We start from the raw sequence: 14,903 nt of genomic DNA, 5'->3' as shown, positions 1-14,903 counted from the left end.
CTGCTGACCTCCCGTGGAGTTCACCCTTCCCTTTAGAAGAGCAGTTCCTGCTCTCCACCCACCAGCCCCCTGACACCTTTGTTCTTCCCCACAAGGCTTCCCCCATCCCCATTGCTCCCTGCTCGCCCCAGAACAAACCCTCAGCTCTCCTCTGCTGGGTACTCTGCTGACCCAGAGCACCTCGCTTCCCGGTCTGGTCCTACACGGCAATTCACCCTGAGACCCACCCGTGTCTTTGCTGTCTTCTCCTTGGAGCACTTCCCCCTCTTGGCAGCACCGTTAGGAATCACAGAACACGCTGACCAGAAACCGAACCTCCTCTGTCCATCCCATTTTCCCCAGGACCCTGCTCTGCCAGCCCCAACGTGCTTGGGCATCCCCCTCTCTGCCCAAACCTCTGCTTCCTTTCCAGGTCCCCCCTCGGCTCCCGTGAACCTGGTCTCCAGCGTGAACGGCACCTCGGTGACGCTGGAGTGGGGACCGCCGCTGGACAAGGGTGGGCGCAGCGACATCACGTACAACGTGCTCTGCCGGCGCTGCGGGGGGGACGTGGGGCAGTGCGAGGCCTGCGGCAGTGGCACCCGCTTCGTGCCCCAGCAGATGAGCCTGGTGCAGGGCGTGCTGACCGTCACCAACCTCCTGGCACACACCAACTACTCCTTCTGGGTGGAGGCCGTCAACGGAGTGTCGGACCTCAGCCTGGAGGCCAGGAGGGCTGCGGTCGCCAACATCACAACAAACCAGGCAGGTAGGAGGAGCAGACACCCCCCATCCCAGAGGATTTGCACATGTGGGTGATGCCGATGTTGCTCCGGCGTTGCCCCAAGTGGTACCTCCAGAGCCAGCTGTGAGCAGGGGCAGCACCAGCCTGCCCTCGGGCAGGGCTTGGTGGAGAGCATGGGTCCCCCGGGAGATGTGAGGGGTGACTCCTGTTCCCTCTGCAGATGGAGGTAGCTTTGGGGAGCTACCTCCCCAAAGCTGCTGCCCGAGGCCACCCTTATCTTCTCTGGTTCGTGGTATCCTTTTTCAGACCCCTTTCCCTCCACTTCAGCCTGCAGCCACTGGTGGAGGATCCCTTTCTGCAGGAGACAGGGGGCACGGAGCACACTTGTTCATTGACAGGAACACAAAGTGGAGCATGAATCCCTCAGATTGTCCCTGCAGCCTTCTGTCCTCTCCCAAAAGGCCAAGCAGCAGTTCCTGCTCTGCTCTCGGCTCACACCAGTGCCAGCCCCCGGCAGGTGACAACAGCCTTTGTGGGGAAGAGCCTCTCTCGTGCACATTTCATCTTTGCAAATCCCTTACTGAGAAATGCTCTTTCCCCAGGAAATACTGCGCGATGATCCAGCCCAGCTGGGCCAGGACCTTGCTTCATGGTCCCTTGGGCATCACCACAGTGGCTTTAATTAAAGCAGAAATGTGTTTTAAACCATTTCCAGGGGCCTGCACGGGGCTCTGTCTCCCTGCTGCCATGCCCATGCCCTGTCTTTGTGTCCCCAGCCCCGTCCCAGGTGGTGGCGGTCCGCCACGAGAGCGCAGGCCAGAACAGCGTCACCCTGCTGTGGCAAGAGCCGGACCAGCCCAACGGCATCATCCTGGAGTACGAGATCAAGTACTACGAGAAGGTAAAGCTGAATTCGTGGCTGCACATCAGCCCTGGTGGGGCAGATTTAGGCTGGGTGCAAATATTCCCTGCTGCTATCAGGCAGCCATGAGAAAAGAACTATTTTCGAAGAGTTTTTTCCCTTCCTACGGTTATGCTGTGCTGATGCAGCGAGGTTCTCGGTGTCGCTTTTCCACAGGACAAGGAAATGCAGAGCTATTCGACCCTAAAATCCAAGGACACCACTGCCACCATCTCGGGGCTCAAGCCCGCGACCCGCTACGTTTTCCAGGTCCGGGCCCGCACCTCTGCTGGCTGTGGGAGGTTCAGCCAGACCGTGGAGGTGGAGACGGGGAAACCAGGTGAGTGCGTGCAGCTGTCTTGCTGGAGGTAGCCCTCCAGAGATGTGCTTATACGTTAGAAAGAGGAGGAAGAACATACAGGGCAGAGATGATCTGGGGAGGTCCTGAGGGCCCAGACTCTTCTCCATGCTGGCTTGCTGCATCACCATGGCTGCCCCAGACCTGTGCTCGGTTTCCCTGTCTGTAAATGGGCCCTGTGGACTGGGAGAGACCCAAAGCTGGTGTTGGATAGGTGACGGTGCTTTGTTATTGAACATAGTGACCCTGGTGGGGTAGGGGAGTCTCTGAGCCCAGCGGAGCTTTCCCCACTTCCTACCCTATTTCTTCCAGTCTCTCTCCGGTACGACACGATGACGATTGTCTGGATCTGCCTGACACTCATCACTGGCCTGGTCGCATTGCTGGTGGTCCTGATCTGCAAGAAGAGGTAAGTGTTGTTTGTACGTCTGTGCAACCTGTCACCGAGTGGGACAGGAGGGACCGGAGAGCTTGGGCACAGCCTTTCTCTTCTAATTTTTGGCCAGAGCAGCCATAGGTCAGGGCTCAGCCAAGAGACTTCATTCAGAGTCATCCTGCCTGTTGTTCCATGCTTGTCAGTGTTCAAGAGGCATTTAATGCTAATATGCTTTAACTTTTGGTTAGCCCTGAAGTGGTCAGGCAGGTGGACTCAATGACCTTTGTAGATCCTTTCCAACCGAACTATCCCCATTCTAATTCTAATAAAACCAGCAGGTCGAACAGCAACAGCCATAGCCATACCAATAGCAATAGCAATAATAATAGCCATAGCATTAGCAGTAGTGTATATATATATATATGTACATATATATATCTATACCATTACCACTACCAGTACTAGTACCAGGGCTGACTGGGTGGGCTAGGGGGTAGGTCAGGAACAGACAGATATCTTCTTGATCAGAAAAACTGAAGAGTGACTTTGTCCTGCTACATCTCAGCAAGACAGAGCCAGGCATGTGCAGCACGCACGCCACTGCCTAGAGGAGACAAAAGGGCTGAAGCTCTTGGCCCTGCTGAGCCTTGGGGAGCACCCAGAACGTCCCCTGCTCCAGGCCAAAGTGTCAGCCCAGCAAGATGCAGTGATGCAGCTGGTGGAGGGAAAAGCCTTAGCTCCAGGCCTGGCATGCATTGCCTTTACCCTGCCTTTGGGCTGCTGGTGGGAGGAAGAGACAGGAGCATCCTTCTGACCCCTGTGTCTCTGTGACAGGCACTGCGGGTACAGCAAGGCTTTCCAGGACTCTGATGAGGAGAAGATGCACTATCAGAATGGGCAAGGTAGGACCATCCCTGCTCCTCCTCCTGCCCCTGGGGTGCAAAGGACCTCAGCCCCCTGAATGGGCAAGGACCTGGACCATTTTCCCCAGCACTGCTGTGGTTTCCAGGGAGAAGGATTTTGTCCACTCCGGCTTCTGGGGATGTGTCTAAGAGAGCTGAACTGGGGCTCTGATCCCAGGGGTGCACTCGTAATGGGGTTGTAGCAGGTTCATCTAAGTCATCAGCAGGCCAGAAGAGTGGGAAATTCACCACAATCTCACATGAGGGGTCACGAAGGAGTTGATGGGGGTGTGAATCATATGGAGGAGATCTGGATGGCCAATCCTGGAGTGCTCTAAGGATATTGCCATGCCAAAAAGTGCCTTGGGTTTCCTTGGGGATCCCCAGCATGTCACCCCAAGGAGTCCTGCCCCTGCCTGTCCAACGCCCAGCTCCTGGGCACCCACCTCACGGCGGAGCTGTGTGGAAGAGCTTGTCTCCTCTCTCCCCTTTGAAACCTGACAGTGAAATTCCCCGAGTCAAAGTTCTACGTGGACCCCCACACGTATGAGGACCCTTGCCAAGCCGTGCATGAGTTCACCCGTGAAATCGAGGCTTCCCGGATCAAGATTGAGAAAGTCATTGGGTCTGGTGAGTCCCCAGCCCAGGCTGCCTCTCTGCATCCCATCTGCTTGGGCAATTTGCTGGGAGGCAGGGACATCTCCACAGCCCGCTGGGACCACAGCAGGCTGCAGGGTTCTGTAACAATGCTCAATCAGGGCTTCATCTGCTCCTTATTTCCCTGAGATGAGAACCGTGAGTAGGATGGGTTTTTTTAGTGCATGAAATAAACTCTCCTGCGTCAGCTTGGCGCAGGCGGGAGCTGCTCAGCCAGCGTGGCACCGACGGCTCAGCCTGACACCAGCAGATGGCTCGCCCTGTCCCGCGTGGGTGCTCAAACGCGGCCACCCTGCTCTCAAACCTCGGAGCAAGCATCTGGGGTGACAAGACACGAGCAAAATAGCAAGCAGAGTGGTAAATTTTCAGAACAAAATGGGTTTTTGCCTAGGAACAGGGGCTTGCAAGGAAGAACAGGACAGATCCAGAGCTAGAGCTTCACCAGCAGTGCCTCAGGGGCTGGTGGAGGCTCACCCCGTGTGCTGAGGGACGGCGCAGGGCCAGCCAAGCAGACGAGCAATAGGAAGCCTGACTGCTTGTAGCAGTAGGCATCCCTGCTGTTATACGTCTTCAATGGCTGGAGCACGCTGCAGGCATACGGGGGCAGACCGGGTGATCTGTGGTGCTGGAGGGTCCGTGCAAGGAGCTGAGCACCATGCCCACACCTTCGCTTGCCTTGCAGGGGAGTCTGGAGAGGTGTGCTACGGCCGCCTGAAACTGCCGGGGAAGAGGGAGATTTCCGTGGCCATCAAGGCTCTGAAGGCAGGCTACACGGAGAAGCAGAGACAGGACTTCCTGAGCGAGGCCAGCATCATGGCGCAGTTTGACCACCCCAACGTCATCCACCTGGAAGGGGTGGTCACCAGGAGTAGGTGGCTGGTGGGGACGGGGTCCCTTGGTGGGGCACAACTGGGGGCTTATCTCCCCGGGGGCACCGTGGGGATGGGGGTCAGGGGCCTCTTTGGGCACACACACCATCCTTCAGCTGCCCTGGGTAATCTCTTGTCATTTATCCCGGGGTCCCCTGCAGCCCACCCCCTCCTGCTGACAGCACCAGAGCCCCCAGGGCAGTGAGGAGATTTCCTGTTCCCGGGGTCTGCAGGGGGGATTGAGGAAAACGTGGCTCCTTCAGCACAGTGCACAGGGCTGGCAGGGAGCAGCTTAGGGGTCTGCAGGGGCTGGGAGCCCTGTGCAACCCTGTCTCTTTGCCAACTCCTTCCCAGGAGTTATATCTGAATTGCAGGTAGCTTGTTCCTGATCTGAAGTGAGGCTGAAGGTTTCAGGCTTGGGCCATGCTTCGTGCCGGGAAGCTTTCTCTCCTGATTGGCATTCCCCATTAACATCTTCAGAGGGAGACAGGCTGTCCCCGGCAGCCCTGCTGCTTTTCCTCCTTCCCCTTTGAACCCCATTAGAGAAATGAACTGCTTGTTCCTGGCTGCAGCCCAAACCTCCGGCAGCATCTCGGCGGTCCTAGGGAGGGGGCTTAATGAGATGAATCAAGACCACTCCTGTCACCTCCTGTTACAGGACAAGCTTCCCATGCAGCCCTTACCCACCTTGCTGCGCAGCGCTCCCCGGTGCCCCAGGACAGGGTTATTGGATTAGGAGAAGTCCTACCTATTAGCGTTTGTTTTAAAGGCTGCCTGTATTGAATAATAATTTGGATCCTTCCTTCAAAAAGGCACATTGCGATGCAGAGCTTTATGTTAATGGCATGCAAATTTCAGTGGGATAAGAAAGCTGACCTAGCCACATTAATAGTGCCTGGAGGGAGGGGTAAGAGTTGGGGTTTTGGCCACGTCTCCACCACCATGCCCTTCCTGCGTGGTGAGACCACCCTACAGGGCTGCAGGTGACCCACCGGCCTGAATTAATGTCGCTCCCAGTAAAGCCTGGCACCGGGCTTCTCAGAGGAAGGTGACTTGTCTATTAACTTGACCTCCCTTGTCTTCTGCAGGCAAATTGGTCATGATTGTTACTGAATACATGGAGAACGGCTCGCTAGACGCCTTTCTCAGGGTAAAGTGCTCTCTTGTATTTGTATTCATTGCACATCCCTCTGGGCTGCAAGAATGAAGATGAGGTTAGTTCACACTCCTCAGCCCTGTGACCACCGTGGCCCCTGTGTGAGAGCAGCGGGCGCTGGGCTTTCCCCTCTCCAGCAGCCACTGGCCCCAGGGCACTGCGGCTGGCTCCCTGCAAAGGCAGGGACACCTGCCCAAGCAGCACGCAGAGGTGTTGGGAGCACGGACTTTGGGCCAAGACAGAGGCTCTGGAGTTAGAGGAGGTGCTACGCCAAAGATAAGAGCTACTCAGGAGTTAGTTTAATGATAGCAGTGTCAACGGGACTGCTGGGGAAGGAAAAAAAAATAAAAAAATGAATAGCCTGTGTGTTACTTCCTCTCCAGAAACACGATGGGCAGTTCACCATCATCCAGCTGGTGGGCATGTTGCGTGGCATCGGAGCAGGCATGAGGTACCTGTCTGACCTGGGCTACGTGCACCGGGACCTGGCTGCCCGCAACATCCTGGTGAACAGCAACCTGGTCTGCAAGGTGTCTGACTTCGGCCTCTCACGCATCCTCGAGGATGACCCTGACGCTGCATATACCACCACGGTGCGTGGCTCTTAGTGTTAAAACTCTTTTTTTTTTTTTTATTTTTTTATTTTTTTTTTTTTTTTTGCTGAGCTTTACAGGTGGTGATTGCCCCAGTCCAGTGAGGGTGCAAAGGTTAGACACCCAAGTCAAGGTAGGCAGTGCAGGAATGGAGACGGTCACCTCACCACTGCTACCTGGACGTGAACCCAAAGCGTTTCTGACCTTCAAAGCATTATATGAGAACACTCTCCTTCATAAAGAGACATCCCACAACCGAAGTGTGCAGTGAACAAAGAGAAGCAGGGTAGGAGAACAGGGAAGTTATCAAAACTCCCCAGCCAGCAGCTCCCATTGGCATGCAAGGACCATTCCATGGGATGCTCCCATGTCCCTGTTGGAGTCCATCCCTAGACTGTAGCTCCATCCACTCCTTCAACCACAGGTCAATCGCTTTGATAGTCTTCAGTAGCATGGTCACACTCTCCATGTGACAGCTCCTCCAAGTGACACTGCCTCATTCAGGGGTGTGGAAAGGACGGGAGTGAAAATTCTTGAGCTTTTTGACTTGCAAGTACTTGGCTTTGCAGCCTAGATGATTTTGTTTTAATGTAGGACACGTTTGTCTGTGAACCTATTTTAAGACTCTCTGGCCAGCCTGACAGCACTGGAGCTTGATGTGCTCCTCTAGTGGAGGTCATAAGAGGGAAAATGAAATTCATTGAGGGAACATGTTCTTCTTGCTTTTCTCTGGACGTGAAATAAATTAGCGTTCTCCCAAGGCAGTCCTTTGGCAGATAGACTTCCCTGATGTGGGTCAGTTTGGAGAGGCAGCTGTGGAGTCTGAGCATCACTTTTCAGAAAGACCAGGACTAGACAGGCAGAAAGAGCTTCAGGTTGGTTTGGGCTGGCTCGTGGCACTGCAAAGCATGCCCTAACGTGGTTGCAGGTCTGAGAGGTGGGTGCACAGTGACTCAGCCTGGAGACCACTCCTTCAGGAGAACCTTCATTTCAGGATTCAGCCTGGCGGAAAGGCAAGAAGGGGCCCAAGATCGGCTAGGGCTTCCTGACCTCAGAGCAGGCCATCTTCACACAGATAGCCTGGCCTGCCACCCACCAAGGCAGTCTCTGAGCTTTGCCACATTAAAAAGGAATTTCTGGAAATGGTGTGGCAGGGACTGTAGAGGACCAGGAGGGTGACCTGAGTGACCAGAGCACACGTATTGACCTACATGCTGATCCTTTCCAATCCTGCCCAGTTTCTAGAGATGCTGTCTTAATGTATCCAGCATGAATGCAAGCAGAGAGGTCAGTAGAGTATGGAGCTACCACTGTGCATGTCACAAGAAGAGGCTTTGAGGCATCCAGGCGTGGTGAAACCCACCAGAGCTGGTAGCTCTTACCTGTTGCATAGCCCAGATAAAAATGAACCACTAACATGAAGTGACAGGATCGGGAATACAAGCACTCTGGCAAGGCGCCATTTGGGATATCCTTAAAATAAGGATGTTTTTGCATCTTTTCTGTTCAGATTGCCAGCAACCACGATTTCAATTTAGATGTATTCTTAGCCCATTTATTACTTTTTTTTTTTAGTTTTTGTTGTTGTTGTTGTTGTTGTTATCATAGTCAGCCTTTAATTCAACAAGTTCTCTTCAGCACTCGTCTGCCAAATCAGTAACAGACACATGCCATGACTCTCCCTCCTTTCTGCACTAAATGAGTCAGGCTCTCTGCCTGTGCCTAGGGTCAGCTCTGTGTCCTTTGTGCTCTGGTAGCCCTTTGCTCCACCTCACCACTGATTTCTCCTCTCTTGGGCACCGAGGGCCAGCATCACGCATGACATTTCAAAGAAGACCTTGTAAAATAGTACAGCTTTTTCCTTCCTCCACTGGAGATTCCTCGAAGTCATCCTTCCAGTACAGCTTTAGGGTTACCTTGTGCTGATGGCCTCCTCAGTGCTTTCCAGAAGATGCCCACTGCCCATCCAGTGTAGCTGTTCTGGATCCCAGTTCTGCTGGGGCAGCCTGAGATCAGGAGAGGACCCAGCAGTGCAGGGCCAAGGGAGCTGCCCGTGTTTTCCAGGCAGAGGTGCATCCCAGTGAAATGAAAGCTTCGTGCTAGTGCTCCAAAAGGTGGAAACAACCCAATAGGTTGGGGGCAAAAAGGGAACAGTGCACAGTGAAGCGTGCAGGATGCAGCCAGCCCTGGAGCATCACGATGTGCGATCCTCTGCCCGTAATGAGAGCTGGCCATCACAGCTTGGATCGCCAGGAGCCATCTGACACAGAAACGCAGTGTGGTGTCTGCCCTGGCCCTGATGCTGATCCCTGCCCCAAAGCAGCAAGGCCCAGCACTCCCCTCCTCCCTCCCACGGGAGCTATCGAAATGACGCGTTCCTTGCTTGCTGTTGCAGGGGGGCAAGATCCCCATCCGCTGGACGGCTCCGGAGGCCATCGCCTACCGCAAGTTCTCCTCGGCCAGCGACGTGTGGAGCTACGGCATCGTCATGTGGGAGGTGCTGGCCTACGGCGAACGCCCCTACTGGAACATGACCAACCGGGACGTGAGTGGACGTGAGGCCTGCCTCGCCTCCTGCCCCGTCCCGAGCCAGCCTAGCGGGGGTGCCAGGGAAAAGGGACCCACAGAGCAGCCCCTGCCTCTCCTCACATCCCCGCTGGGCTGTGCGCAACGTGCCTGTCCCCTTAGTGGGGGCATCGGTGTGTTGCCTGTTGTTGCCTCTCGTTTTGCCGCGCGGTGGCTCCTGGCTGTGTCTGGTTGTGCACGGCGGGTCTCCCACCCCAGCCTGCTGCTCTGTGCAAGCCTTTCTGCTAGCTGGAGAGCTTCAGCGTACGTTGTGCCATCTTACCCATTGCCTGCTAGGGGTCAGGGCTTCCTTAGGATCGCTGCCACCCCACCGCATTGACCCGCCGGTTCCTCCCACACCTGCTGCCCACACGTGGCTTCCAAGAGCCCCAGACTTGTGGCACCCAGCAGTAGGCTATGGGCTCGGCAGTGCCGTTGGGGGCCACTCTTATATCAAGGATAGCATAAAAACTAAAGTAAAATGTAGGTTATTGCCTGACTAAAAACTGGGTGCAAAATTTCCAAAAGGAGGCAGAGAATGGATGCTTTTGACTCTGCAGAACCATAGGACTCCTTTATTTTGTCTATGGGTGCCATAAACCTGCCTGCTTTCTCCCTGCTCTTGAGTCCTGGGAATCCCCCCTCTCTGTGGTGTTTTTCCTATAATAGAAAGTGGCTTTGGTGACAGATGGTGGCTGCAGTGACTTGCACAACGTCGTCTGCACAGGTCCTTTGAGTGGGGTTTCTCCCAGCTTTGCTGACCAGTGGCAAGCCCTGGCTGTAGAATAACTGAATGTGAATGAAGCCCTCATGACTTATCTGCTGGAGGCAAGCTGCAATACTTTAGGCCTGTTGGACCATTTAATAAATCTGCTCTCAGAGCAGTGATTTCTTGTATGTGTGTGGTGTCCAGCCTGCTTTCAGCTTTCCGCAGAGTCCGCACGCAGCTCACCGGCAATAAAAATTGTCATTTAGCATGAATCTTGTGTACACCTCCCTGCTTCCCCTTCTGATGGCCTTAACAGCTCATGCACCGGGGATCTCCCCTGTGCATAGCAGTCTAGGGTGCTCAGAGCCGGGCAGGAGAGCAGCTCCGCTCCAGCGCTGTGGCTTCCTTCCAGGTCATTAATTCGGTGGAGGAAGGCTACCGCCTGCCCGCCCCCATGGGCTGTCCCACGGCCCTGCACCAGCTCATGCTGGACTGCTGGCAGAAGGAGCGCAGCGAGCGGCCCCGCTTCTCCCAGATCGTCGGCGTCCTGGACAAGCTTATCCGCAACCCCGACAGCCTCAAGTGCACGGCCACAGTGAACCGGTAAGGGCTCGCCGTGATGAGCAGGGGTAGACCCCATCAAGCCACAGCTGACGGCAAGCAGAGCGTGTGGGTTGCCACAAAAAAGGGATATTTCGGTCCAGTTCTAGCAACAGTGGCTTGCCCTGTGACCACTGGTTGCAGTGGGTGGTGGTAAACGTCCTGCATTTTGCTGCCTTGCACCCACCGAAGTGTCCCAACAACGGGGCTGAGCCAAGCACGTGCAGCACTGCCCATGTAGCAGCGTGCCTACCTTCACAGCGAGGGCTCTCCAAGTCCTCCCCTCTCTGAGGTGGAACACCTAGGACCACCATCTCCATCTGAGCTCCTGGGATAATTAATCACTTCTGTCCCGCTCTCAGGTTCACCCAAACACCCTTCGACAGGGGTCTCCTCGACTTCTCCGGCTGCCTGACTGTCGAGGACTGGCTGGACTCCATCCGGCTGGGGCACTACCGGGACAACTTCGCCATGGCAGGGTACTCCTCCCTGGGCATGGTGATGCGAATGAACATTGAGTGAGTACCAACATTAACATACGTAACCTGGTACATAACCTGTACCAGGTTAATGCTGAGTCCTGGGATGATGTCCATGGCAGCAGTGACCTTTGAGCAGAGATGTGGGAGTTGTTCCGAGAGGGTGTGTGAGAACCTGGCCACCTCTGGCGCTCCATGGCAGCTCTGTGATGGAGCTCCACGGTTGTCATAGAGTGGTTCCAAAGAGCGTTTATCAATATGGTGATAGGCACTTTATATATATAAATATAAATTATTATTATTATTATTAATAATAATAATAATTAGAAGGAAGTAATTCAGATTGTAAGGCACTTCAGGAGTTCATCTAGTCCAACTGCTTGCTCAAAGTAGGGTCAGATACACGATTTTGGTCTCCCTGCTCTTCTCAGCTTTGTCTCCTCCACCAAAGGCATGTCTGGGTCGTACTCTCAGCTTCTCTACTCATAGGGTGTGGGATTCCAGGGCAATGATGGGAGCTCAGACCTCTGTGCACTGGCTGCCTGCTCGTTGCAGCTGGGCAGGGAGGCCCCAGGGCCTCAGTGTGACTGGAAGGCCATAGCCTCAGCCTGGATGCTTTGGAAATCCTCTTCCTAGTAAACACAGTCCTCCCCCTGCCTCTTTCTTGCCACCTTTCTCACTCACAGCAGAGAGAAATGAAAAAGCAGGGAGCTACAGGAGAGCTTCCAGCATCACCATGTGCTGGGTCGCTGGGCCCAGGGCTCCTGTCTGCATGGAACAGGAGTGCAAGAGAGGCAGAAATTGCTCCCTAGAGATCAAGGCTGGGTTAAGGGGTGTTGAGAAAGGCTTTTCCCACCGTCCATCCTCCTCCTCTTGTTGTAAAGAGCTTGCTCTGGCACCTCTCTAGGGGTTCTTTGAGGTAGCTGATGCCACAAGTGGTACCAGAAGAGATGGCAAATACATCCTGGGCTTACGTTCACCATCCTCTGGTGTTAGCTCTCACACCAGGGCTGGAAAAAATCTCTTCTACCTCTGAGGAGAGTTGCTCCTTGCCAAAAGCAGTAGCTGCCATGACTCAGAAAGGATGTGACAGTGAAAGCGTTGGTTGAGCTGGGACGGGTAAAGCAGGAGGAGGTGAAAGGGAAGATGGAGAGATGCAGGCAGAGGGCTGTCATGTGCATTGATCGGGGGCTGTACCTGGGGCCTTCGCCGTGGCACTGAACGGACACAGATCCTTGTTTCTCCCACACACCAGGGAAGCTTTTGCCTGCAGAAGGCTCATCATCTGCCTGTCTTTCTGACTGGATTATCTAAGGGCATCTCACTAAAACTGAATCCAATTTCAGAGCATCGATCTTGTCACCTACTAGCCTGTCACGAGCGGTGCCCCTTGCTCCTGCTCCCCCCCCGGCTGTCACAGCGGCCCTGTCAGGAGACTGTGCCAGGGGGAATGACAGCCTCTCCTCCCCTGTGGAGCACGTCATGGGCCCCAGGCAGCCTTGTGCTGAGGGGCAAATGGAGGAGAGCCAGGAGAGGGGTCCTGGGCTGGTCCGTGGGGTGTGCATGCAGGGAGGAGCTGTGTCTCTGTGGGCATGAGGCCATCCCGTGGATTGTCTGACTGTGTCCTTATTCTCCAGGGACATTCGGAGTCTGGGCATCACCATGATGGGCCACCAGAAGAAGATCCTGAGCAGTATCCAGGCCATGCGGTCCCAGCTGCTGAACACAAATGGCCCCAGGAGGCATCTCTGATCACCGGCTTCGCAGACCCACATCGGACATTCCTTAACACTTACCCTGACCTGGGGGCAGCAGGGTGGTGAGCAGGAAAAAGGGGGGCACCAGACCAGGATCTGGAACTCCTCCAGCATCTCTGATTTGAGCTTCAGTGGAAATACGGCTTTCCAGTTACCTCGACAATCCTGCTGCCTCCTTCCCCCATCTGAAGCGGGGAGCAGACTTCCAAGCAGGCTAGAGACAGGTCCTTCCTCTCTCCATCCTCTGCTGTGTCCCTGTGGGGCTGGGGGTCCCCGCACAGCTGTGCTAGACAGGTGGCAACCCCTTCACACGGCGGGATGGCCCCAGCGGCACCTGCAGAGGGAGGGGCAGCACTCACAGCAGCAATACCAGGACCAGCAGGACTGGGCTTGTCACGGGCTCCAGCTCCCGTGGATCGGACAGGTGGGGAGTTTGGCGGAGCTCTGAGCTGAGGAGGGCCCTGCAGGCTGCCACGTGGCAGAGAGAGCCCTGATCCTTGTCCCTGCGTGCTCCTCCTGAACTGCACCAGCCTGCAGGTGGCTTCGTGGTCCACCTCCACTAAGCCCAGGAGGGCAGGGGACGGGGTACAGGCTGACAGCGCTAGGAACTGCCGGCGGGCTCTGTGCGGAGGATACTTTGGCCCTTTCCTCACACGGGGAAAGAGGTGGCCAGGGTCTGCTCTCTGGAGCCTCAGGAAATCTCAGGTCCCACAGGAGACTCTCCACCTCATGAGCACACCAGCACTGCTCTTCACTGGATAACAGCACAAGCATCCCGGGGCAGCCCAGACATGCTTTCTAGGGCCACAAGCTCAGGTTTCTCCCCGGCAGAACTGCCAGCTCCTCTGGCCTCCCCCAGACCTGCACCCAGCAGGGTGGGAGAGTTTGTTCCCATCTCATGTGGTTGGGGGCCAGAGGGATTTCTGCCAAACTTTGTTCTTATATTACCCTAGAGAAACCCATGCTACCCGCCTACACCTGGGGCTGCCAAGTCATCTGCAGAGTGGGGGTCCTGAGCAATATTTCCAGCTGCAGCCACACAGCCCTGTGGCTGGAGAAAGAGGCTCTGCTCAGCCGTGTCAGGCAGGGCTGGCAGGATCTCCAGCACTGCCCGGGCTGGTAAGCCAGGTGCCAGGGAGGTTGGCCTTTCTTCCTCGTCTCTCCTCTGTCCCCCACAGGAGCATCTCTTTTGGTAAGCTTCCCTGGTATGGAGCAACAGCTTCCAAAGACACATGGAGCTGGTCTGAGAGGCTGAGGTGGGTGCAGTGATGCAGGTGTGCCGGGGTGGGTGAGCAGGCTTGGGGGCTCTGAAGGCTTTCCAGACTGTAAGTACATTTTTCTATGGGTTGGGAACTGTTTTACTGAAATCTGATGTTATGTACACAGACGTTTCTCAAAGCACAGAAGCCCCAGCTGCGGGGCTGAACTCACTGCAAAAAAAAAAAAAAAAAAAAAAAACTCTGCTGGGAGCACGGCTCGGGTGGGGGGGTGGGGGTGCTGGAGAAGGAGAAGTGCTGGTGGGGGCCCTCGCTGCCTGCTGGGGACCCGCCACAGCATCCTGTCCTGAGCACTTGCACAGAAAATCCAGCACCACCCCAGTGCAGGTACGGGCAGGATCTGGCCCAGGGTCTGCTTCTCCCAGCACTGTTTGGGCACCAGGCGGGTGGGGGGGAGGGTTAAAGCCATTTCCCAGTTGCAATAATCCTGGCTAAACTGGCCTTTCCGGGGCTGGCTTAGCTTTCTATCCTGGGCACTTATGTCCTGATGGATTCTCTGGCTGTGGCGGGCACTTTACTTCTTCCTATGGAAGCTCTTTGTAACGGGGGACAGATGCAATGTGTTGTTGAATTCGTATTGCACTCCGCATCCTGCACTCAGACCCGCCACGCACCCCCCCCTGCAGTCAGAGTGACCACAGCGTTCCCTCCAAGCCCTGCAGCACGGGGCAGTGTGCACCTCCTCCTGGACAATAAAATTCCTTCTTCCCACGGGCCATCGCCTCGCCTGTTATTGCCCCTGTGCTGCAGAAAACTGCCTTACCGCTCACAGAGAAAACAGGGGCCTCAAAGGGTGCTTCACAGGCACGGAAGGGCCAGCACTCCAACGCCCAGCTAGCCACCTCCTTCCCTGCAACAGAAATTATCCCACATGTGAAGGATACACCCCTAGGGAACAGGAATGTCTAGGCTTACCTGCCTGGTAATTTAGGAATTGTTAAAAAAAAAAGCAAAAAAATAAAAAAATAAAAAAACCAGCA

General features: G+C 55.3%; 1 protein-coding gene across 1 annotated transcript in view; it reads left to right on the top strand.

The window, feature by feature from the left end:
• Nucleotides 1-14,089, top strand: part of EPHA8 (EPH receptor A8) — a 49,950-nt gene extending 35,861 nt beyond the window's left edge. Inside the window, exons 5-17 of the mRNA XM_080564244.1 lie at nucleotides 413-748; nucleotides 1,501-1,625; nucleotides 1,803-1,965; nucleotides 2,296-2,392; nucleotides 3,194-3,261; nucleotides 3,766-3,891; nucleotides 4,601-4,786; nucleotides 5,876-5,937; nucleotides 6,327-6,536; nucleotides 8,932-9,081; nucleotides 10,223-10,413; nucleotides 10,773-10,928; nucleotides 12,527-14,089. Of these exons, the coding sequence (XP_080420370.1) occupies nucleotides 413-748; nucleotides 1,501-1,625; nucleotides 1,803-1,965; nucleotides 2,296-2,392; nucleotides 3,194-3,261; nucleotides 3,766-3,891; nucleotides 4,601-4,786; nucleotides 5,876-5,937; nucleotides 6,327-6,536; nucleotides 8,932-9,081; nucleotides 10,223-10,413; nucleotides 10,773-10,928; nucleotides 12,527-12,641 (1,985 nt within the window). The 3' untranslated portion in view covers nucleotides 12,642-14,089. The remainder of the gene's footprint in view (nucleotides 1-412; nucleotides 749-1,500; nucleotides 1,626-1,802; nucleotides 1,966-2,295; nucleotides 2,393-3,193; nucleotides 3,262-3,765; nucleotides 3,892-4,600; nucleotides 4,787-5,875; nucleotides 5,938-6,326; nucleotides 6,537-8,931; nucleotides 9,082-10,222; nucleotides 10,414-10,772; nucleotides 10,929-12,526) is intronic.
• The last annotated feature ends 814 nt before the right edge of the window (nucleotides 14,090-14,903 follow it).

The sequence above is a fragment of the Anser brachyrhynchus genome (genome assembly GCF_964034855.1).
Source record: "Anser brachyrhynchus genome assembly, chromosome: 21".
Taxonomy (NCBI): Eukaryota; Metazoa; Chordata; class Aves; order Anseriformes; family Anatidae; genus Anser; species Anser brachyrhynchus.
This window is presented reverse-complemented; position numbering and strand designations above follow the sequence as displayed.